We start from the raw sequence: 26,303 nt of genomic DNA on the forward strand, positions 1-26,303 counted from the left end.
ATGAACATAAATTTATTTATTTTTTGCTAATATCTTATAAGTGATTGACTCGGCTCATATATTTCAAGATATGTAAAATCTTGCCTTGCTGTATATTGAATGTTAATCTGTTCTCATATGTTGTACTAATACATTGTATATTGTATATTGTCTTTCTGTCTGGAGCTTTTCTTCTCGGGCCTCCATTGAAAACGGACTACCTTGGCCCAATGGACTTTCCCGGTTAACAAACTGAAATAAATAAATAAATAAATAAATAAATAAATATTTCTGCTTAGTTTCTTGCCATACTATGTGAAAATTTCCATATATGTATTGCATTGTATTGTATTTCTATCCATTCTATATATTTCTTTATTGTATGTTATGTAATTACTTCAGAAGTATGTATACTTAAAATGTGATCTATATTTATCTTTGTTCTTACTATTTGTTTACTTAAACTTTTTTTTTGAGAGCTTTTCTCCTCGGGTGTCTGCTGAAAAAGGGCTTCTAAGAACCCAGACAGACTAACCAGGTTAACAAATGTAAAAATAAATAAATAAGTAAAATTTAAAGGTCAAGACAGAGAGGAAGGGACAATGATCACTTAAGGAATTGGGGAATACAAAGGTGAGAAAACTAATAAATGGAGAAAGGAGTCAGTAGAACTTCAAGAATTTAATTATTAAAAGTAGTTTTTGTTAGGGTTCCTGTGATAGTTGTGTTAAATCATGCTGAAGCAGTCTAAGTGAGACTCATAAGCGAGGGTCAAACCCAGTAAGATTAACTTCCATTTTTCATTTCCCTGGGAATTGTTAAGTTGTCTAATAGAGTATTAAACTAAGTAGATATTTTTGGATAGTGGATGCTGTAGAGAGGAATAATTTAGGGTTTGCTTGTTTGTAAAGGTATTTTGGCTAGGACATATTTGAATGCTTTAATTTGATCAAATATTGCATATGGTAATAGCATGAAGCCTTCTCCTATTTTATTGACAGTAAGATCACTTCTGAAAAAGGTGCATCTGGTGGTTATGTATGGTGAGAGGGGGTCATCTTTTTTGAGCCCAGTTTCTATTACAGGCAATGTGTGGATAGTGGAAATCGAGAAAATCATCTCTAGATTGAATGTTGTTATTGATATTGTAACGGTTAATATTGAGAGGTGTGAATGTAATTTAGATTTGTAAGACAGATGGGCAATGATTTGAACCTTGGCTCTAGATGATTATCCCTCTTGAAGTGACAACCCAAGTCCATGTGCAAAATGGGAAGAATGAATGGGGATGGATGGGTGAATGGATACAAGTTTAGATTTGATGTGACCTGTCAATACAAGAAGAGTATTTCTGAGAAGAGATTTGTGTGAGCTGGTTAGTTTAACTAATGCTAATAAATTCTAACAAATTCTAGAAATTGATGATGGAGGAGATGCAAATTTGTGAAGGTTAAAGAGCACATAATTGATTCTGTGTTTAGTTTTGACATAGTCATATGAAATAAGTACGGGATGGTGTGATGTGAGAACAAGAAGCACTGAGTTCCAACATAAGCTGTAGGTAAACTTTGTAGAATAAAACTGAATGAAAATAGGTTCACTCAGTTAAGACTTCATTAGAATGAAGTTGCAAGTAAATGAAGAGAGACCTAGGGAATAGCATAAGGGTGAAAAGGAGAGAAAATAACATGGTGACTGACAGGTAGAAGAAAGAGTAAGCATAAAAGGAAAGATTAGTACCTTGAGGGGAGGAGCTAGTAAGAAGTGGAAGTTGATAGGAGAAATATGAGGGAATGTGATCTCTGTGTAATACCGATAGATATGATATGGTAGAAAAAAAGCTAAGGAGGGATGGGTTAATGTAACAGCTTTTTAATTCTCAAGGTAAGAGGAGTGCATGGAATAATCAGTCCTTTTACAATCGGAGTGAATTTCAGGTATAGGGCAAAAGAAAGAGAAAACAGTCTTTCTGCTGCCACCAGAAAGAAATGTGCAGTGCAATAAGAGCTTTCACGTGTTATTATAGAATGAAAAGAAAGATAAAAGAAAACAGAACGTATTTGCAAAACAGTGTTTTCCCAACTGTTGCATAAACCAGGAATGTGTGAACATAAGTCATGACTGGATTCACTACACATGGTAAACTGTAAAGTGAATCAGTTTAAAATCATCAATTTCTCTTTCTTAGTTTAGAACGCTCCATTTGGTTTTCCTATGGGAAACCTCTACAGATATGATTTCTGTTCATGTGCCAGCAGTGATTCAAAATTTCTTTATTAATGCAGTTATGAAGTTAGTATATACAAACACACACACACACACACACACACACACACACGGAGTTGAGAGGACAAACTCTCCCTACATAAGGGTGCAGGGAAACAAGCATTTTTTTTTTGTCATTTCCTTCAAGCTGAAGCTGCAATTGATTCAGCTGTAATTTTACTGCATTTTGTATGAAATACAGGTGAATCATCTTGATTAATGCACTTTAGTGCAACCAGAAAGAAGTTAAGGTATAAGGTTAATGAAAAGAAATTTAATGATTCTTTCCTGCTAAAATTAGAAAACGTGAGGGCAAATTACCAGCTCTCACCTGTTATTGTGGTAAGAATATATAGAATTCAAAAGATGGGTGTTTTGTTTAAAGTATAGCTAAGAATAGTCTTCCCGTTTGTACTCTGAGCAATACAGCTGGGTACGAGAGTAAAGATGAGATCTTGCACAGTTGTCTTGATTAATGAGGTGACAAAACAGATGTCACATGACTGCACAACCTAGTGTTAAAATATCAGTTCTGTCTTGTTATCTTAGTAACTGGGTAGGCAAATGTACTGATAGGCATGAAGGGATTGTTTAGAAATGGGTTGTTAAAGACAGGATATAGGTTAGGAGTAGCAAAAAGAGATATGGAATAGGGTATGTTTTCTGAGAAATCGATAAGAGAGTAGTTTCATTATATTCCATATTGAGGTTCAGTCAAACTGTGGTGCATTGATAAAACTGAATTCAGGATGACAATTAAATATTAAATCTGACTTTTGTAGACTAAGAGTCAAGTTAACCTACTGAAAAGAACCAGGGTCTTGTTAACATATTAGTTCATATCCTGATCAACATCTGCTTCTATAAGGTATTCATCCCAACCGTGACAGATATGTAATCCTTATGTGGAAAGGCCAAAGAGCAAGGAGCTGAAGTCGAATGGCAGATTTTCTACTGGAAGCCTTATGAATTTTGTATGGGACCATGCAGGTATGCAACTTCTAGATCTGCTGCAACAATCCAAGCTCCTTAAGGAAAAGTGACAGCAGAGATCGCAAAGTTGACATTCTATTTTTTTTTTTCAGTTTTTCAAGCCTGGTTAGACTGTAACATGTGCCATTATCTCCTCTGTCCATCAGTTTTGGGGACCAGCAAATCTGAAATAAAAGCCCTTTCCTGCTTTCCTGTATTCGATCAATGGAACTGTCCTTTCTTTCTTTCTTTCTTTCTTTGGTTCATAATTGGTAAAATAAGAAGAATGTTTCATGCAACTGAAGGAGGAATATGTACCTCATTTCTGCTGCTCATATCTGTAATCTTCTCTTTCAGCTAGTGTTAAAAATTGTAAGCACATGTGAGGATGGGGCCAAATAGTAACCAGTAAAACAACAGGTGAATCTGATGTCTCAGACTTCTAGAACACACTGTAAAAGATTCCAGCCACAAGGTCCACTGTCTGTTTCTACAAAGGAAAATATTTTATTAATAGTTGCCTCTATAGTTAGGCATACACAGTCTACACTCTCCAGACCGGACAAGAACAGAGTGGTGGCAACTCGCTTCCTTTGTACCTGGATCCTTAATGTCACAAGCCCCTAAAGGCCCCTTAAACCAGACAAATATGTTTTCAATGTAGTGGTTGTCCATGTGGAAGTTAATGGCCTGACACACTGAGGACATGCCTGTACTAAAAACATTCTTGAGTTAAATGCAAAAACATGTAGTGTAGTTACATTTGGCAAAAAATTTGTTCCCATCTCATATGTTATAAATGATGCTCCTCTTCAAACTGGCATGGTCATAAGGTACTTGCATATGAACAAGTCTCTCTCATTCAATTATCATGTTTCCACCAAAGTCAGGAAATGCTTTCTTAGCCTAGTTAATTTCCAAGAGACCATTTTTGATCAGAAAAAGTCATCCCGCCACTGTATACATCCCATCTTTGAATACAATGTCACATTTGGTATGTATAAATCAAAGCATATTGCAAATAGAATGTCGCTAAAGATTCCTTACCTTCACCTATTGCAACAGATTAGCACAATTCTCCTTATACTCAGTAGCCTGAACGCTGATATGGGGTGACCTGTGTCTTGCTTTTCTAGCATGAAAGATCCAGATCTATTTGACCATCTGTTTATTTGCAAAACCAATGAATCTCCAAATCCTCACACTAGAGAACTAAATCTGCACATAAAATAAACAAGACTTGCTGGAGAGATAGGTTCCTAACTCAATGTATTCCTAGCCTATGGAATAAGGTACCACTACAGGTCAAACTAAGCACTACTTTGACTGCCTTTAAGGAGAGTCTTGATGATGGAAGGGTGGAGACAGCTTTACACTAGGATTGTCATGTACAGCCCTGCTTGATTTGGAAGGGAAGTATTAGTATGTGCTTGGAAAAAATGATGCATGAGCTTTTAAGAGTGTCTACTTAAAGATGCATATGGCTAGGCACCTTATGGTTCTCAAGATCACGTGCCTAATATTTTCCAAAATGTCTGTGCTCCTGCATGTCTATCTGTCTGTCTATGTAATTAGATTTGATCTCATTTGATTTGTTATCTTGGTAAATAGATTAGTCTTAAATCATTTTTAGCTATGGCTGGGGCCAAAGGGACATTTAAGAAACAAAAAATTTACAATTTAGCGACTTGTTGGACAAGCCATTAAAATGCAATAATTAACAAACATTAAATAAGCAAATTGCTCATGCAAAAACGACATAAGGAAATAGACATTAACAGCAGTATACAATAGATAAGCAAAGAACAGAGAACACAGATTATTAGCAAAAATGAAACTATTTGATCACTTGTTCTGAAATGTTAGGCTACGAAAAAGACTCCAAATCCAGCTCCAGACAAGTGACAAGTGGAGCACATCTGGGTTCAGTTCTGGGACCGGTCTTGTTTGGCATCTACTTCTCTGAAGCACAGGCTAACACTAAGGGACTCTGGATAACAAAGTTCGCAGATGACTGCAAACTGGGAGCCATTATTGAATCCCCAAATTATGTGGATATTCTACAAAAGGGCCTTACAGAAACAGATGCTTGGTGCCAGAGCCATGGGCTCAAGCTCAATGCCAAGAAATGTATAGTTATCCCCTTTAAGAAAAAACATGTACCCATGAATTACCATATAGGTGGCAGTACACTAAACACCGAAAGTGTGATAAGAGACTTAGGGACATAGGTGGACAGTGGTCTCACCTTCGATAACCACATCGCCACAGCAGTCACTAAGGGCTTTTCCTCCAGAAAAAAGGAGGTCATTGTCCCACTGTACTCATCCCTCATTAGACCCATTATAGAATACAACACCCCATTTGGTATGTACCTCTCAAGACATCTGCAACAACTGGAAAGGACACAGAAATACCTCACTAAAAGAATTACAGGCCTAAAGCAGATGCTTTATGCTGACCACCTTAAAAAACTCCAGCTATACTCTGTCACATATCTTCTACTCAGAGGTGATCTCTTCTTAACATATAAGGCCATGTCAAACCCAGAGCTGTTGGAAATGCTACACTTAAAGAAATCCTAATCCCTCAGAGCCACACGCTCCAGGGATCTAAACCTTGTCATCACAATAAACAAAACATGCTGGAGGGATAGGTTCCTGACCCAGAGACTCCCCAGACTCTGGAATGGACTGCCCATACATGTCAAGCAGAGCACCTCTTTGGTCCTCTTAATAAGGAACCTTGACGATTGGATGGGAGAAAGGAAATTCACCCCAGGGATCACATCAGTCGCCCTGCTAGACAGGGGTCCAGGGAAGTAAATAGTGTGGGAAGAAATAGCCAGGGAACTGTTATGGCTAGGCTTATATAGGCCATAGAGCCGATAGCTTAGTACCAACCTATGAACTAATATGAGTAAAACTGCAGTTAGATTGTAGAGAAAGAAGAAAATTATTCATAGACCACAGGTAAAAATTGAAAGGAATTTACCATCACTTTACCACCATCTTCCAACCTATTCACATTAACTTAGTAGTATTGATAGGCATGCAACATCATTTATATTTATCTTCTGAATGACTAACACATTTTTCCTAAACAAAGGATAATCTTTCAGTACTCTAATGTCCTACAGTAAATTCTTCCAATTGTTAGGTACTATTTTACCAAAGCAGTTTCCCTATTGCTTACCCAAATTAAGGATAGCAAAATTGTTGTCCGTAAGATCATATGGGAAGTCTTGAAATGTAATTTATTTGCTAATGAACTGCAATACTTGTATCCATGTAAAAGTACTAGAAATCCACGGGACACTTCATATCTTTATTAGAATAACAAAAGGGCATTCATCTATCAGACTATAAGTGACACTTTTCAAGGAGAACTTTTATACGATGTGAACAAAACCACTTTACCAATGTCAACCAATCAAACTCCATGTATAATAAATGTATATGACTCTCTATCAGAAGTTTGAGACTCAGTCATGGGAATCCTGAAACTATAAACAATTTAAGTGTAATTTACAAGTGTAACGGAAAACTTCACAAATCACTGGTACACAGTTAAAGCATTATTTTTACATGGGACAAGGCCCACTACATCATGCTACATGGGGGTTGCATCCTCCACACCTCCACACCTCCACTAGTTATATATACCAGCCCTGAGATCACTGCAGCTCAGAGATAACAGAATACTCTGTGATACAGCAATTTCAAAGTTCATAGGGTCTACTTCAGAATGATGAAAACGCAAACTTTTGAACGATCACATGAGCGAATAATCAGAAACTCAAAATTGGTATTTTGGGATCGCAGTACAGTGAAGATCAGAATATTTGCAATTTCTTCACTGTAGTGCAATCTCGGAGTAGGAATTTACATTTAGCGGGGGTGTGGGGGGCACAGCCCCCCACTATACCAATTTCGAGTTTCTGATTATTCGCTCATGTGAGCGTTTGAGACTTTGAGTTTTCGTTGTTCTGACATAGACCCATAAACATATATTTCTGTAGTATTCACATTTAAATTCTCACAGTTCCCAGTTACAGTCCTTCAACATTACATTAGGAATCTGTATCTCTCTCTCTATATATGTAATATTTTAAAAATTCTACTATATATCATAAGCATAATGCGTGTAACAAAAATAAATATCTGGATACAATAAAATAATTAAATGTTTAAGTTTCTTTGTTGACAAAACAGCTTTGACATTAATAATTTCATTAATACCTAGTGAAGGGCAGGGATCTATCTTTACCTGTCATCTATGTTCCTTTAAATCTAACATTTCATCTATATTACCTTCCTGACATCCCATGTCACAACATCTACTACAGAAAATCAATCTGTCCACCCATAGCCCCTGTGATACCCGTGCACTGACCCAGTAATCAAGGAGCCTCAATCCTCACCACTAGCACGAGTGAGGGATGTTTACATTGGGAGGATAACAAGTACACACACAGTAAAGTACAATTTCCCTTAAGAGCACACAAAGATCACAGTCAGCCTGAGGCTGGTTTCTCCCTCTCTCTCCAGATCCCCAATAAGACTCCCCACTGACACAGCTATAGGATTAAGATCTCAACCAACTGGTCAAGCCAAAACCTCCAGCACCCTCTCTGTTTGACCAGTGCTTCGTGTCCCTGCCCATGTAGCTGACACACATACACTCTGAGATTTGATTTATATACAAACACACATACACTCCTGGGGAAGGCTGGCACAGGTTTACTAGCTATGCCTCCTTCTGCCCAGACTATAATGTAGTACCAGCTACCACCAACTACTCTCACTTATCAGCTACTAAAGGCCCTTACCAAATGGCTTCCAATCCTAATGTGTAATGTTACTATTATCCAAATGGTAAGTGTGACCAGATCTTTTAAGGCTATTGGAGTGGCCTATACAGTGTCACCAAATACATATGCAAATACTCTAAGAGCTTAAATATCTCTAAACAAACCATCCACAATTAAAATGTTTACATATATTTAATAATAAATAATAAAAGAACAAGACAATATTCAATAACTCAATACAGTGACAACAGAGTTCAGAATCACAAGAAATATTTTAAAACAACACAGGACAGTCTCACATAAATACAGAAAGCATCTAAACTAATCTTACTATGTTCCTATCTATCTCTAAGACAGATACTATGATCTAAGTCTTACTTACAGAGCAAAGCAAATGCAGATGAGAAGTGCTGAACATGGATGTTTCAAGTGCAAAGACAAGATAGAAAATGCACAGACTCACTCGCTGAGATAGTTCTTAAATGACTATCAAACATTACTGCTGGGTTATCTCAGATTACATCATTCTTTGTCACCTCTACCTTCAGTTCCCAGGCTAACAGAACATTTAAAATTTAGCACTTCTGTGTCAAAAATACTTATCTCTCAGAAGTTTGCCTAGAACTGGAATTCAGAAAACAGTTAAACACTTTTACATTTGAAACCTGTAATTATTTCTGTTTCCAGACAATAGAAAGAACTCCTGAGATAAACACCATCATAAAACTCTGCTTTTCGTGAGGGTTTGCAAGTTAACTGTGTATGTTCCAGGCTTTACCATCAAAACATACATTTGCATAGGTATATAGTTTATACACATTTCTGCTCTTTTCAAGCAGGGTACGCTGTGGTTACATTCTTGAAGCTCAGTGCATAAGATACACACTTCTGCACCAGTAGTTTAATGCAGTGGTTCCCAAACTTTTTCGATTCTCGGCTCCCTTGCTGAATCCAGGTTTTCCCAAGGCGCCCCCCCACGGAGTGCATAAAGTGCACATTATAGGGCTTTGTCAAACTATAAAAAAAAATCTGCCTTTGACTGAACTCTTACATCCAATCCAAATAAAATTGCATGTATTTGCACCCTTTCAAACTCTCTTAGAGATCACCTTCCAAAACTTGTAGGAAGAAAGTCATACCACAAAAAACATCACTACAACTTTTACATAATTTAAGTAAGTTTAACAGTGACACCTTCATATCCAACCTAAAACATTATAATTGGCAAATACTAAAATCTCTGCTCCAGATGAAACTGTCACATATTTCAGTGAAACCTTTCTCAATGTGCTAAACAAAACAACAAGCACCTATCAGATGCAAAACAGTAAAATTTAACTCTGGTCCATGACTATCAAAAGTCATAAAATATCTCATGTGGCTAAGAGATAAAGCCTGAAAGGTCTAGCTTCTAAAGAGAATACAATCTAACCTACATTTTCAAAAACTACAGAATCAAACCAAACTACACATTAGAGCTGGTAAGAAACCTATTATACTCCTCTTCAAAATACCCACTAAAAGAATCCAAAACTGTTCTGGACCTCCATAAATAATCTATTTAACCCTGGCAGCCCAGCTGAGCTGCCTCCTACCAGTGCAAACCATGTACATTCCATTGCCATCCAATTCAACACATGCTAAATTGAAAATGCATCCACTCTTACTAGCAGCCACCTATCAGACAAATTTAAAATACCCTCCAACAATCCACACATAAGCTTGTCTTCAATTTCAATCCTGCTCCCAATGACACTATTATGAATTCTCCCTAAGCTTAAACCCAACACATTAGCCATTAATAACCTCCCCACTGAATACCTCTAAATGGCTGCTGATACACTAGCTTAGCTTGTCTCAATCTTAATAAATAAGTCAATCCAAGAAAACTATGCAACAGATATTTTGGAAAAAAATACTCTACACAAGGGAGGTATTTCCACTGAATTTCCCACTATCACATCATTGCTATACAGCTATCACCCCATTGTCACACTATCTCTCTTTTATCAAAATAAGTGAAAGGTGCATCCAAGCCAACTCCTCATGCTTCTTGCTAACAAGTTCTCTTTTCAGCTTAGCATGGTTTCAGACATCACCAAAGCACTACTACCGCTCTCCTCCGTTTTAACAACCAAATCAGTCTTCAGACAGAGTCTTGTAAACTAGTATATTTTCTGTTCTTTGATCTAAGAAATTCAGTACCACCTACCAAGAATATTTCTCCACAGGCTGACTTTACTAAATCTTGATCACACTATGCTACCCTGGTTTCACAGCTATCTGTCAAACAGTAACCAAGCAGTCAAACGGCTCAATGAATGATTCGCATTCTTGCCAATGTCACTTTGAGTCCTTTGAGACTGCAGACTAGGTCCCATCCTCTTTAATATTTAATATTTCATTAAATATGTAGATGATGCTATAGTCATCTGCACTGCCTACTTAATAACCCAGCTTCAGGAAAAAAATAAAAATAAAATCCCTTCTCTTCCATTGAGTCCTGGCTCCAAATATCTTACCTCCTAAAAAACTAAGTTCAAGCTTTTCATACCCCAAAATTTCTGTAATACAAACTATAACTTTTTCATCATCTCAGCCACCAACACCTCTACTGAAGTAGTCACTCACACAAAGCTACTTGGTGTCACCACTGATGAACACTTAAAGATCAATCTCCACAGTAAGCTATCAATAAATTCCATCAAAGGCTTGGTTATACCAAAGCAAATATCTATGGATAGTACAAAAAAACACACAAAAAAAACTATAGCCTCAGCTTACCCCCTCCCCTCATTATTATACACTTACCTTTATTCACAGACCTCTAGCATGGTATCAAAGCTAAAATAAGTAACAAAATTACTAGCTTTGCAGCCAGCCATAGAGCGACACCTCAGCTCTTTCTAGCCTTGACACAACTCCACTGGCCTGAACTACCAAACTATCTATTACTTGAGAGGCTACAGTCCATAATAACACTAATAAAAAATAAAACTGTTCAGCTTTACTAAACATCAGGATTCCCTACTTCCCCACCAGGTCACTATGCTCAATGGATAAACTTCTACTTACTAAAAGAAATACCCATAACACTGTTGGAAATTCCCTCTACCCCAACTGTGTAATATAGGCTTAGAACTCTTAGACCTACCTCACTTAATAAGCCATGTAGCCTATGTATCTTCAAAACCCTGTTAGAAAAAAAAAAACAGTTTAACCACACATGGCTATGACCCTGTACATCTCCTGCAGGCTAGTCTCAGCTTACACTCTCTTCCTTCCATCTGTACACCAACTATCCCAGGCTTTATTGAAATATGCAGTTATACTCATGTACACTTCCTCATGCTTCATTGCATACTTAAACAATGTGGTGCAGTACGTGAGTGTGGCTGAAAACAATTTCATTCATTCTTTCATCCATTTTCAACACACACACACACACACACACACACACACACACACACACACACACACACACACATACTTCTCTAAAAGTTTCCTTACTTGCATGGAGTCTTCATTCTTTCTGGCCATTTCCCACCACAGGTCTGATTCTTGTTCCCCGAACATAATCCGTTCATTGCCGCTCCCGCTCGCATTTGAGCAGCCATGCCCAGCCAGAAATGCATGAGCTCCTTGCTCAATTCTGACAGGCTGGTAGTCCTGATGGAGCCGACGTCATCGAGCACGTGATGATGTCAGCTCAAACACCACAAAAATTAAAAAAAGAAAAAAAGAAAAAAATTCATAAATGAAGGGTATTAGTTTGGCGCCCCTGTGAGGAAGCCGCAGCTCCCCAGGGCACCGAGGCACACACTTTGGGAACCCCTGGTTTAATATACACCTAACATATAGTTTTCTTACATTTGTAAAACAAGCATACAAATCATATAGAACCACAGTCCAAAAAGGAAAACCAGTGATTACCTTTAGTATTTATTAAAACACTTGTGGAACAGCAAAAAGTTCAGTAAATGCTCTGTCTTGTAGTAGAGTACAGTCCATAAAAAACAGACAGAATTTCTCTCTCTTATAGTAGAATACAATCCATAAAAAATAGACAAAAGTATTTCCTCTAGCGCCTTGGCCAAAAGCCTTTTCAGAGTATCCAAAGCATACAAATCATATTACTATTAACAAATGACATAGCATTATTTACAAAATTCTGGCTAGCTGGGCTGGCAGCCTTCACTGCCCCCTTTTTCCAATTTTTATTCATGTGGTCGGGGTGTCACATCAACAGTGACCACCACTGAGAGCCAGTGTTCACACTGCTGGGTGGCTAGTTGTGCCATGGTTGTTCCTCCTTGCCTCACACGTGCACCAACACTCACACCTATGGCCAGTTTAGAGTATCCTATTGCATGTCTTTGGAATGTGGGAGAAAACTAGAGTACCTAGAGAAAACTCATACAAACACAGACAGGGAGGGCATGCTGACTCCAAACAGAGGACACCCCAACTGAGAATTATACTGGGGAGCCTCTTGCTGGGAAATGACAATGCTACCCACTGTGCTATTGTGCCTCCCCAATACTTAAAAACCTTGAAATATTTCAACATCTCTACCCAGAACATTATTCAGTAAAACTAAGTTAATGTTTCTTGGGCTTCCAGGTCCTTTCTGCTCAATATTGTAAAGGTATGTTAACCATAAAACCACAGCAATATCCAGACCTCATCCATTCCTACAACCTTGCCACTATAAAATTCTTTAGTTGCTGAATGGATCTTGTATACAAAATGTATTCAGTCCCACTAATCACTTCTACACTACCTCCTCAAAGAGGACATGCCCAAATGTATTCAGGAGTTCTTCAAAGCATTTATTGCATTAGACACTGCCCCAGTCATTGTCAGTGTTTCTACCCCTTAGTTGAAAACTATCTAGGTTATGCCCTGTACCCTCCAGTCATTGTACGGTTTGTCAGAATCTGTTTGTTGTCACCCAAATGTAATTCTTCATGGCTTTGTCAAAGTCCTCCCACATGCTAGCACCTGACATTTTCTGGCCAATCCAGAAACCCCATCTACTAGCACACTATGGAAAGCCTGTTGCTTCAATAATTTGAGTTTTAAATTTGCAAATCATTGCATATACTTTTTAATGGAGGTTATCACAACACAAACAGCTGTAAACCAGTAACCAACTCAAAAACTCCAGTTAAGACACTAAGAATGACATCCATTCTGTGAATGTGAGGTTAACCAAACGGGTCCTCTGTTAAAATGTGAACTTTATTCAAAAAGATCACAAAGTATTATTGATATCTTTGAGAAAATATATACTAATATTTATGAGGGGCAGAAGGATATATCCTCTAATACAGTTTATGAAAAATTTTTACACCTGATTAAGTTTCCAAAAATAGGAGAGGATTTTCAAAATGATTTGGTGAAACTGATATCAGAAGAAGAAATAATATATATAATTGAGCATATGAAACCAAAGAAATCACCAGGTCCTGATGGGTTGACAGTGGAGTTTTACAAGAAGTTTGCAGAGTCTATCGGTAAGATACTTTCAGGCGTGTTTAACTATATAATTAGGAATAAAATTCATGATCCTCATCTTAATGCTTCTAAAACTATTCTTATACATAAAGTTAATTCAGATCCCCAGAATCCAGATAATTATAGACCGATATCATTAATTAACGTAGACATGAAAATTTTAACCTCAATTATAGCATTTAGATTGAAGAAAATCATGATTCATATAATATCTAAAGAACAGGCTGGATTTATGACAGGTAGACAAACAAGTGATAATACACTTTCATTACATACCATGATAGCGCATGCAAAGCAAAATAATCTGAATATATATGCTCTTATAATAGATGCACAGAAGGCCTTTGATAGGGTAGACACAAATTTTCTGTTTTATCTCTTACCTTATTTTAATATATCTCCGGAATTTGTTCAAATCTTACAAATTTTATATAGTAATCCTTATACTACACTGTATATTAATAGAAGTTTTTCCAAAAGAATACAGATTAGGTCGGGAACGAGACAGGGTTGTCCTTTGTCCCCTTTACTATTTAATATTTATCTTGAACCCTTGCTCTTATATATTAAGCAGAAGGTTTATCATAATGTCCCAATAATGTATGGAACTAAACTATTAATGGCAGCTTTTGCTGATGATCTAAATATTTATTGTGCATCTCTAATATCAGACACTGAGAAGATATTGAAAGCAGTTAATGATTTTTCAGAGGTTTCTAACTATAAAATTAATTTGGGGAAAACCAATATATTCCATTTAAAGACACCTAAACCTTTCTCATTATTACCTTTAGTAGGGCAGGTAACATTCAAAGATAATATTAAATACCTTGGTGTTGTGTTTTCCACAGATAATAAAGATTTCTATAATAATATTAAAATAGTTTGGGAACAAATAGTTTCTGATTTTGTGAGATGGAAAAATTTGCACTTGCCAGTATTAGCAAAAGTTTCTATTATAAAAATGAATGTATTGCCACGGTTACTGTATATTTTTAGGTCAGCCCATTTATCTCTTTCAAGAACATTTTTTAAACAAATTCATAAAGATTTGGCTAAATTTATTTGGGAGCCAAAGAAAACTAGGGTATCTTATGACAAATTAATGACCCCAAAAAGTAAAGGAGGTCTGGAGTTGCCTAATTTTGAAACGTATTATCTGACTGTGAATTCTAATAGGATTTTAAGAATGGCCAATCATGAGATAACTAGTACTAAGTGGACACCAACTTGGCTAACCCTGAACTATCAATATATTTTAAAGTTGAACATTAATCCTAAAGCAATGCCCTTTCTAAGTAAAGATATTCTGAAGGTATATGGGATTGTGGAACACATTAAAACTGAAATATTATCTTTACAGAGTCTATTTCAATCATTGGATTTACTTCAGCATATGATGGTCTTTCAGCCCTTTCACAGGAACTCAAATGTAAAGCTGAATAACCAATTAATTGATCTAAAGAAGTTTCCATTAATTGTGAATTTAACTATGATCGATATATATAAACATCTGGATCGATCGCCCAACCAAATAAGACAAGAATTCAATTTACCTAAAAATTACCTGATTATTATTAGACAAATTAGAGAATTTACTATAAGTTACCTACAAAACTTTAAACTGGATGAAGAGACTATAAATAAATGCTCTGAGGTGTGGCAAGCTCTCCAACAGGATATTAAATGTATAACAACTACGAATAAATTAATTAAAGAACTTAAATTTCAAGGTAAAGTTTTTTTATCAAATTATTGGGAAGAGAAAATATTATTGACAGATAAAAGTAATATGTTAAAGGCAATTGAACTGACTATTAAATCAACTCCTCTTCAAAAACTGTTATATACACAGCTGATGATTTGGAATAATGCATATTATACACGCCTTGCCCTGCATAAATTTAATTCTAAAAACTCTGCACCATGTCCATACTGCAAAACTCAATCGGCTGATCTTCTTCATATGTTCTGGAGCTGTAAGTGTGTATATAAACTGTGGAATTCCCTTAAAATTCAACTTCAGAAAGTGGGCTACCAAAGTACAACACTGTCTTGGAAATTTATGATTTTGCATATTCCCCCGAAGGAACTTACCAGATCACAGAGTATAGTTCATATTAATATTTTCTTACTAATGAAGCTTTATATAGCTTCAAATTGGCTAGACCCAACTAAAACATCATGGCAAAATTTCAGAGTGTTGGCGACAAAACATATACTAGCTCATAAACTACTTTTAAATTCACATAGTAAGGGTATCAATAATCCGAAAATTTGGGAACACATATTTAATATTATATTAGCATAAAACGTTTGAATTGAAGATAGTAATAATCATTGCTATATTTGGAGAGAAATGTCTAATCAAACTGTTCAATATTGGAAACTTACTAATTATTCCTGTGTTTTTCTTATATTTCTAATGTCTTATATGGAAGCATTCTTGTAAATATTGTATATTGTTTGGTGTGATTGTTACAGTGTTAGTTAGTAGTTTGTATTTTATCATTTTGTATGAAAAGTATATAACAATAAAGATTTATTATGGAAAAAAAAAAAAGACCACAAAGTAACAAAGGCTTCAGAAATGGTACATTTATTGTGTACTGTGAAACAGGTCTCTCTGCAGACCAAGTATACTGCATTTGTAACACTGAAAGGTGGTACCCTGTACTACTAGGAAATTAACCCAAGGCAGTCCATAACTTTAGCAGTAATGTTTTAACAGCATTAACACCACAGAGAGGAAGCTGTACTGTAGCTTGTTTACTATCCAGCACTGAATCTAATACTAGTATAAAGCTACATTCAGTCATGTGTAAGAAATCTCACCAACAGAATTCAGTCCTTCTTTTCTCTTGCTGCTGTCACATACATCGAGCTAAGATGCTAAATGCGCATGAACACAGTATTTGCTGCTCAAACACAATTCACGTTTTAGTAAGGCTTCCACCTGCATCAGCAGTCACCTAAATAATAAAACAAGCTCCCTGAAGATGTCCCACATCATGTCAATAACTTATACTGTTTACTCACCCTTATTCTTTATTATTCCATAAGGATTTAACCACTTTTGTATCACCATATTTTTCTCCTGTTTTGTTTTTTGTTTTTACTTAGACTTCTTCTCTTCCCTCTGTCTACCTCCCTGTCTTTTCATCCCCTTTATTTGATTCCTTTAATCTAATACATATTACTCATGTTTCTGCTAACATCATCCCATCTGCTATTCCCGTTCATTGATAATATTGACTGCTTGAGATTCACAATGGCCATGATATATACACTATGTAAGAGTCAGTCACCTATAATTCTCCTTCCACAACATGCATCATCCACTCTTCACTCATCTGCCCATGTAATTTAACTAAACATGTTAGCTTTATGTGTTCCATTTTACTTGCATATCAAATTTTAGCCTTCTAGGTTTAATTCTACTGGTCAGCTGCTAGCCTGGCAGTTATGGCATTAGTTATCTAATACAAAAGATGCCTCTGTGACACAAACACATAAAGCCTTTTCTGCAGCTCCAATGACTGAGGATTGAGTAGTGCTCTGTTTGCTGAAGGAGCTGACCAGAGAAGGTGGGAGTCACTGGTTAGCACTGATTCATCCACCTTATTGGGAGGCATAGCAGCTTTGTCCACTATGAAAATGATGCCCTACAAAGGACATTGCCGTAGAAGTATTAGGTTCATAGGTTCATAGGTAGGTACTAGGCTATCGGCCATAGGGCCCATACAAGCCTAGCCAAAAAATGTACCCTGGCTTTCGCCACCCAAGAAAATTATTTTCCTGTGCCCCTATCGAGCAGAGCCACAGAAGTGACCCCCGGGGTGAATTTCCCATTTCCCATATAGGTTCATAATACTCATTACTTTTTGGCTTCTTTTTCATGCCAGCAGCTATTTTCATGATTGTAGCAAGCTACTGTAATATTAACAGTGTCGAGAAAGTAGCTGGTTAATTTTTTCTGCACTCCGGTAATCTGTTGCAATGAAATTCACCTTAAAATAGATAAGATATATAGATAGATAAATAGATAGACAGACAGACAGAGAAAAAGAGAGATATAAGCTATCTGCAGTAAAGGCACTAACAGCTATATGTTTGTAATACTTTCCATGATTGTTGTCATTCAAAGAATACTTACATCTGCCTTGTAATTCTTATACGCTTGTGTTTGTATCAGAAGTGTTATTGTTATTGAAAACTCTTAGCGGCTACAGCTATAGCTGTAAAGGACTGGAATAACAACACATTTTAAGGAACTAAAGTGGCAGAATCCTGATTTTTCTAAAAATCTCTTCCATAAGTGTTATTTGAAACATCTTATCATAAAGGATAAAAGAGTTCTCCCATGGCACCAAAGCAAAAAATTAAGGCACCTTTATGTAAAATAACAAAAAAGCAATGTCTTAAATGGTTAATGGCTTTGAAAAATATGCATTTACATACATGCTTTTCTTAATGTTGCTGTCTAGGAAAACTTGCAGAAGTTGGGGCATATAGAATACAGTGTCAAAGGCCAGAATGACCTTCTTCAGCCAGGAAGGGTGAGTACTGCAGTTCTGGTTCTAGTAAAGCCACCATTTTTTTATTTGTTTCTTTGTTTTTTTTCTCTTTTTTTTTTTGTACTGTGCCTGGGCAACCTGACAGAATGAATTACAATGTTTCCAAAAGAACAAAGCTGGAAATGAAGGTGATATTTTCTAGGCAGCATTGGCCCCTTCTCCGTTATGATAGAACAATCACTGTAGGTCCCTGACGCAATGTTGTGGCCTGAGTGTACTGCAATTGCTAGCCAGATTACCAGCATTGCTCCTAATATTATGTTACAGATTACCATGCTATGGTGCCAAACTACAGGCTTGCTTCTCCAGGCCTACACATTCAAAACAATACCTCACACTTTCAGGTTGCTACTCTTTCATCTCCTAATTTGTTAGGTATTTTGTTTGTTTTATTTGCATGTGCTTAATGGTGTACATGGGGCCACCTTTCTCTACTGTCCCACCCTTTGACTTTGTAGTTGTAAAGCTACTGTTTGTGTCTTTCGGCTTTTCCCGGTTAGGGGTCGCCACAGCGGAACTCCGGTCCGCTAATGATTGGCAGTAGAGTTTTACGTGCTGGCTTGCCGGGCCTAACGCATGACCTTCAACGAAGGAACGCCCATTCACGCATGTCGCCAAACAGAAGACGCTCTAACTGAGAATCGAATGGGCAATGTCTAACTGTGAGGCGACAACGCTACCGCAGCACCACCACCGCAGTATAGTTGTAAAGCTACTGTATTTCCATAATAACATTTGGTAACATGCCATTTTAAAGCAAAGTCATTATTTTTACTTTTCCCTTCTTTTATTACATTGACATTTATTCACAAATGCCATACCAGTTGTTTTACTGCAAGCACATTCACGTTTCTGCTTATAGCATTACAATATGTAATGTTATCTTGTAGTCAAGGCCTACTGCAGGCATTCCATTTGCATCAGTTCCATCTATATATGCTCAGGATAATAACCAACAGCAAAAGTCTCATTCATTAAAATGAACATAAAGGAGCTTTAAACACTACGTCTTCATAAGTTTCTGTTTTTTCACCTATAGATGTTCATAAAAGAAGGAACACTGATGAAGATCTCTGGAGATAAGATACACCCTCGGCATTTGTTTCTGGTATGTGATTTCTTTTTAATCTATGTGCTATTTCAGTAATTAACATTGGTTCTTGAGGGCTCTGCATCAATGCTGTAATTTAAATGTGAAAAAATACCACTATTTTAGCTAGATAGTTTTGTGGTTGCATTAAAGCATCATTAGGGACTGATTCACTGACACAGATGCTGTTCCTGATTCAGGAAAGAGCCCTGATAAAGGATGGGAAAGACGTCTTAAACACCTATGGCAACTTTTCTCCCAGGAAGAGGGAGAAACAGCTGCTATTTGAATGTTCTGAGATGGAGGAAGAAGGTTTGTTGCTCTGCCTGCAATATTACACAGTGGATCCCAGATGACATTTTTATGGCCATATGTGAAGACTGCATCATCCAAGTTGACATTGCTGCATGACTGACTCATGATCTCATGCCTCATTAAGATGTAAGTCTTCATCTTTGATGCCCAGGTGTCCATGTCTCTTTACAAGTCCAGCACAGTTTGTGATACCTGAGACAACATAGTCAGTGGTACTAAGTTGACTCCTTCTTTCACCCTTTCAGAAACAGAGGACCTACCTAGGAAGTTGAAGTGGGGTCACTGCTGAAAAACATTACTAAATAAAGAGCAAAGCAAACAAATCAGCCTAAGATATATGTGTGATCAGGGACTTGTGAATGGCAAAGGAAATTGGAAGAGTCCAGAGGCAGAGATGGGCTGATTTCTGCAGGAAAAGTAGGGTGCCGGGAATTAAAAGGCGACTGTTAAAAGGTATAATTGGTGAGATATCCCTTATCTACTGTTTATTTTATTATAGCATTTACAGTTCAGTAACTACTACAGTTTTGATGTAATGACTACATTCTATACAAGACTACCAGTATTAATATGGTTCAATATCTAACTTAGTTATCATCGCCCATTTTGCAACATCTACTGAGGGCCCTATGCTCAGTGAGTTTTCTAAGGATTCTCAGCTCACCTGCATTTAGTAAGTGAACAGTCACTTCGCCCAGTTATCAGAAAGGTCATTGCTGCTGGAAAAGATACAATGAACTTACTTGCTGTGAGATAGTGCAGGGATATAGGGATCACTCTGGAGTCTGGACTCAAAACTGATTGTGTTTTACATAACAGTCTAGTTATATCAGGAAATATGAAGACAGGCAGTTTGTTAAATCACTTTAAATCCAGTTCATCGTATGTAATGTTTAGGATTTTCAGTACTCTGACTAGGCCACACTTGAATATAGTACAGTATGTTGGAATCCATTTCTGTAACACAATAGAGTGCCTTTTGAGATGGATCTGTTGCACAAAACATATTGCTGACATGGCCATCCTAACTTGTACTGATAAACAAAGAGGTTTATGGTAATTTCCTTGTTATAGGGAAGAATCAGGGATGCTTAAATAATAGTGTATAATGAAGAATGGCTACCTGCTTGAGTGCATGTGCCTGATACTAACAACCAGATGTGCAGTGAAGAGTGGCCACAGCAGGCTGATGACATTCACATGTACTTCCATCAAAGGTGAATACTGGTTTTCAGAAAGCAAGGTAAATTAATAGAATGGGCTGTCAGCCTGAGTCAAAGATGGGACTCCTGTCTACACCATCAGAACTTATATATACAAATAATCCATTCACACCACCACAGACAAAAGAGCAATTTAAAAAAAAAGTGTATTAATGCCAGCACTTCAGTAGAAGCAATGAATTCCTATGAGGAGAAGCATGCATTCTTTGAGTTGCAACAATTCAGTTGTGACTGAAAGGCTGCAGTCTTATACATTTTACACTTAACCAACTACAGGGAATCCTGTTCTGTTACCTTCTTTAAGATCAGGTTTGAAAAGGCAATACAAACATGAATGTTGTGGCAGCCACTATAGACATCATTTTGATATTCTGGCCGATTATATATGTATTTATGTATGCATGTAATGGTAGACAGCAACATCAGGCCCTCTGTGTATGGAGAGAGAATCACCTTGGTGATTTAATTAAAGGCTAACATACATAAAGCCTTTTTGTAAATCCAGAAATCACCACCGATTCTTCCCATCACATTTTTATGGACATCACTGAATTCAGTTTCTGAGACATTTCTTAGTGCTTCTGCAGAACTAGTGAACCAATTATCTTTCTGTATTCCTGGTTCCTGCCATGAGAATATAGACTTAACCTCCACACCAGAAGTGAAGGGACGTGGCCTTTAAGAGGTCTAGGGGTCTGAGGACATCTAGGTATGTCAGTGCCCCCCACTATACCAGTAATTAAATATAATGCTTCCTTTGGCCTGTATCTGTCCAGACACGTGCAACAACTGGAATGCCCACAGAGATACCTTACTGAAAGGATACAGGGCCTAAACGATATGTTCAACATGGAACAACTCAAAGCCCTGTCACTGTACTCAATATCCTACAGATTGCTAAAAGGTGACCTGTGTCTGGCATACAAGGTACCCTCTGACTCATTACTGATGGATTTACTGCACATCACCAAGTCAAATGTCATCTGTTTTTTCTGCCTTTTTGTCTGAAACACATAATCTCTTCTTATGGAGATGCAACATAAATGTGCCTGACTTCAAGCATTCTGTGAGTATGTTACTCCTTCAAAGTACCCAAAGTCCCCACCACCGTGACCAGGGCTGAAACTACCCAACCCATGCTTTTTTTTTCTTTCTCAGAGATAAGTGTGCCTACCCACAGACTTGAACAGCAACAAATTTCTTTATAAAACCAAAAAAGTCTTCTTCACTATCTAAAGCTAAATAAGGGTCTGGTCACTTGGACAACAAAAACTACATCATGGAACTTTATAATACAGAATTATAGCTTACTGCAAGGTTTGTTGGTTATATTAGAAAAAGTATTAGGAATTCTTATCCTGCATGGGACTGGGTGGGTTAGTTATAAACCTTACAAAAGATAGATGCTACTGCAAAGGTGCAAGTGATGTCCCACGTCTCTCTGCAAACATCAGTCATAAACAGACGTCAGAGTTGAAAACCTCGAAGGAAGCTTACTGCAGATATGATAAAATAATCCAATGAACAAGCGGTAGCTGTAAAACGATAATGTTAGCACTTTTATTAACCAAGAACTTTCGGAAGGTATAATAACCCACCTTCTTCAGACAAAACAGTTTAACTGTTTTGTCTGAAGAAGGTGGGTTATTATACCTTCCGAAAGTTCTTGGTTAATAAAAGTGCTAACATTATCGTTTTACAGCTACCGCTTGTTCATTGGATTATTTTATCATATCTGCAGTAAGCTTCCTTCGAGGTTTTCAACTTTAACAGTTTGTTTGGCAGTTTTCGTTCAATAAACAGACGTCAGTACAAAACGGACGTCAACACACACCTACCTCTGAACTTTTCTGCCGCCTGTGTCATTGACAGCTCCGGTCATCACTCACTTGTAGAAGTGACTTCATGCTGTCTGAATTCAGATAAGTACCCCATAGGGGTTTTTGATTATTTTTGCTACTGTGGTTTGGGTTTTCATGTCAGGTAGAAAGGGCAAGTGTCAGTGTGGATGGCAGATTCCACATAAAGACTCGCATGAACTCTGCCTGTTCTGCTTAGGCCAAGAACACGACCACACTTCTTATGAAATCTGTCAGGCCTTCATTCCCAAAACCCTTAGGAGTCGGCTTACCGCATTAAAACTATACTTAGAGAACCAGAACTTGAAATGTCTAACTAAAGACATGGACCTGACATTGGAAACCTCAGAGAAGCTGCCCACAAAAAAGGCAAAAAATTCACGGCCTGATCCTACAGCTGCACCCTCTATTCCAGCCGTACCTCTTGAGACCAGTGAAGGCCCAGAGTCCCAGCCAGAGTCTGCATATCTTCCTTTGGTGGGTACCCAGGAGGAAGCCATCAAAGAAGCTGCCGGCACATCCCAGAGGGAGTCCCAGGCATCTGACTTGGGCTCCAGGGGGAACCTGGGCTTGTAGTTTCTGAGGGTCTGTGTGGGGTTTCACAAATTATTATCTACGAAGATGTTATCTTGGATGTGGTGGAGTGCTACCAGGTACCTGGCCGTCTGTCCCTGCATCTCATCACTGACACACCTGTGTCAAAGACTCATAAAAAGAAAAAGCAAAACTCAAAGCATATCACTCCTTCTCTGATGTCCACACCCTCCGACCAGGCGCCTGATTGGCAGGCCTTTACTCAAGGCCTACTTAATGCCTTCCTTGTCTTACACCAGTCCTCTGCTGTGACCCAGGCCTCTTCAGCATCTACCCCTAAGGGTAAACTTGTTACTGACTTAGCCTCTGAAGAAAAGGACTCATCAGGGGATGAATCCTTTACTAATACTTCACAAATTGCCTCTCCTCTGGGGTACACTTCCCCAGAAGAGGAGTCAAATGGTACTGATTCCTCAGAGGAAGACATTACCTTTGAGGAAACTATTGTGCAGATGAAAGGCTTTTTTAAGTGGGACTGCAGCCAGGTTACTGAGACTCAGAAAAGGTATTATGACCTCTTACAAATGGAGTCCCCTAACCTGTCTGCAGAGCCTCCTGTGCATCCTGCCTTCTTGGATGCCTTCTTAGCTGCATCTAAAAACCCAGATTCACAACCCCCTGCACCTAAGACAGGTTTTACGAAGTCCCTAAAGATGCTAATTTTCTCTTCAAGGCTCACTCTGCAGAACCTCCACTATTTCTGTTGGCTGCAGATAAAACGTCCAAATTACTCCCTTCCACCTCCCTCCTTCCCTGTGACAAGGAGAGCAGGTTAATGGATCACCTAGGCAAAAAATTCTACACATCTGTCACTTTAGCAGTGAGAGATATTAACTACCAGGCACACATGGCCAAATACTCTCTGGCCATTCTTTCTGATGCTATTAAGCATTTGAATGACCACCCTGATTCCCCGTCCAAAGCCAAAATTTCTAGCCTCTTAAATTCCTTCACTCAAGTAACTAAACATCCCATTAAGTGTAGTTATGATACAGTAGAGGCTTCATCTAGAGCTGTAGCCTCAGGGTCTGTCATCAGGAGATATTCCTGGCTCAGGCTGTAGTCTCTCCCTGATGACATTAAGTCAAAACTTATGGATGCTCCCTTGGACAACAAAGCTTTGTTTGGGTCAGCAGCTGCTGAACTTTTCAAAGCCCTTCAGGAGAAGTATAAGGGGCTCCAGGAGCTCAGACACATTTTTGTCTCCCTGGTTCCACGTTTTCAAAGGAACTATCCAGCCAAAACTTCCTATATAAGGAGGCCTTTCAGACAAGTGCCATCCAAAGGAAAAAAGGATTCCAGGAAACAGACCCCTTCTAGGACAGCTGTCTCTACCCCTACTCCTAAGCAGCCCTTTCAGCCCAAGCTTGGTAGTCTGTGACTACCAGCCCTTAAATCCAGATACCCCTCTCTCCATGCATCTCCCCCTGACCTACCCGGCTTGGAAACAGGTTACCCAGGACTCTTGGGTCCTCTCAGTTGTAAAGCAGGAGTATTTCATGGTGTGGGAGATCAGACCCACCTTCAAAGGCATTTCACAACCCCCTAACGAACAAATGGATTCCTTTGCACAGTTCTGCAGGATCTTTTCTCTCAAGGCACAATTCAGGAGGTTCCATCTCAATCAAGAGGAAAGGGATTTTAGTCCAGGATGTTCCTGGTTCCCATGAAAGGCTCCCTGGAGACCATCTTGGATTTGTGGCATCTCAACACCTTCCTACAGGTTCCCTCCTTTTGGATGCTCACACTTCCAACCCTTCTTCCCCTAATTCTTCATCAGGCCTTCTTGATGTCATTAGATGTAAAAGATGCCTACTTACACATACCAATCCATTCTCTTTTCAGGAAATTCCTCTGTTTTTCAGTGGGTTCTGCACACTTTCAGTTCTGTGCTTTGCCATTTGGTCTCCCTATGGCCCCAAGAGTGTTCACAAAGTGCCTAGCCCCAGTCATTCCCTTTGCCAGAACTCAGGGGATCCAACTCTTTCCCTGTCTGGATGATATCCTGATCCAGGCCACATCTATCCAATTGGTCTTACAGCACCATGTCCCACTTGAAAAGTCTGGGGTTCACCATAAACTTTCAAAAATCCTCCCTGATATCCTCACAGGATCATGTGTTCTTAGGATGCATGATCCTAACATGACAAATGATGCCCTACCTTCCACCAGACAAGATTTTGCCCCTCACTTCTTATTTCAAGGGGATAATTCCTCTCAAAGCCCTCTTGCCCAGGGAGTTTCTCAGGCTCCTGGGGTTCATGGCCTCCACCACCCCCATAGTTCCCCTAGCAAGGCTTCACATGAGGACATTCCCGTGGTACTTAAGAACAGTCTGGAAGCAACACTTGAACCCACTGGAGTTCATGGTTCCAGTGCTATGATGCCTTTCTAGGGAACTGAATTGATGGATATCCCAGATAAAGGCCAACCCAGGCTTGCCCCTGCAACCCCTTCCTCCCAATCAGGACCTGTACACAGATGCTTCAGACACAGGTTGGGGAGCAACCTTTGGAGAATGGAGAGTGAGAAACATGTGGTCCCTGAACCAACACAGGGAGCACATCAATATCAAGAAGATAAAAGCCTTGATATTGGCATTACACATTTTAAGGATTGTATCCTGCCAGGGGTGCTGAGCTAGCACACAGACAATACCACAGTGCACAATAAACAAGGGGACAAGGTCCTACCTCCTGTGCAGATTGGCTCTGCAGGCATGGGAACTCACCCTAGAGAGATAAGTCGCATTCTAGCTGTCTACATGCCTTCAGTAGAAAATGTGATGGCAGATTCTCTAAGCAGGTCCATGACCCAGTCCCATGAATGGATGCTAAACAGGGATGTATTCCTGGACCTGGTACATCAATGGGGTATTCCAAACGTGGATCTTTATGCCTCTCCCATGAACACACAACTACCAACCTTCTGCTCCAGGATACCTTATCCCGAAGCATGGAGGGTGGATGCTTTTTAATTCCCTTAGAAGGGGATGTTCACTTATGCATTCCCACCCTTCCCACTCATACAAAATGTTCTGCTGAAGATTCAGACAGAACAATCACAAATCTTGTTGGTGATCCCCTGTTGGCCAAG

At 38.5% G+C, this 26,303-nt stretch overlaps 1 protein-coding gene across 2 annotated transcripts in view; it reads left to right on the plus strand.

Moving 5' to 3' along the window:
• The window catches only part of FGD5 (FYVE, RhoGEF and PH domain containing 5), a 1,722,626-nt gene that overhangs the window by 1,389,771 nt on the left and 306,552 nt on the right, over positions 1–26,303 (plus strand). For both annotated transcript variants that reach the window (XM_044078612.1, XM_044078611.1), the window contains exons 11-12: positions 18,037–18,108; positions 19,166–19,234. In XM_044078612.1, coding sequence (XP_043934547.1) covers positions 18,037–18,108; positions 19,166–19,234 — 141 coding nt within the window. The remainder of the gene's footprint in view (positions 1–18,036; positions 18,109–19,165; positions 19,235–26,303) is intronic.

Source organism: Protopterus annectens, chromosome 7.part1 (genome assembly GCF_019279795.1).
Source record: "Protopterus annectens isolate FY-2018-M chromosome 7.part1, PAN1.0, whole genome shotgun sequence".
Taxonomy (NCBI): domain Eukaryota; kingdom Metazoa; phylum Chordata; order Ceratodontiformes; family Protopteridae; genus Protopterus; species Protopterus annectens.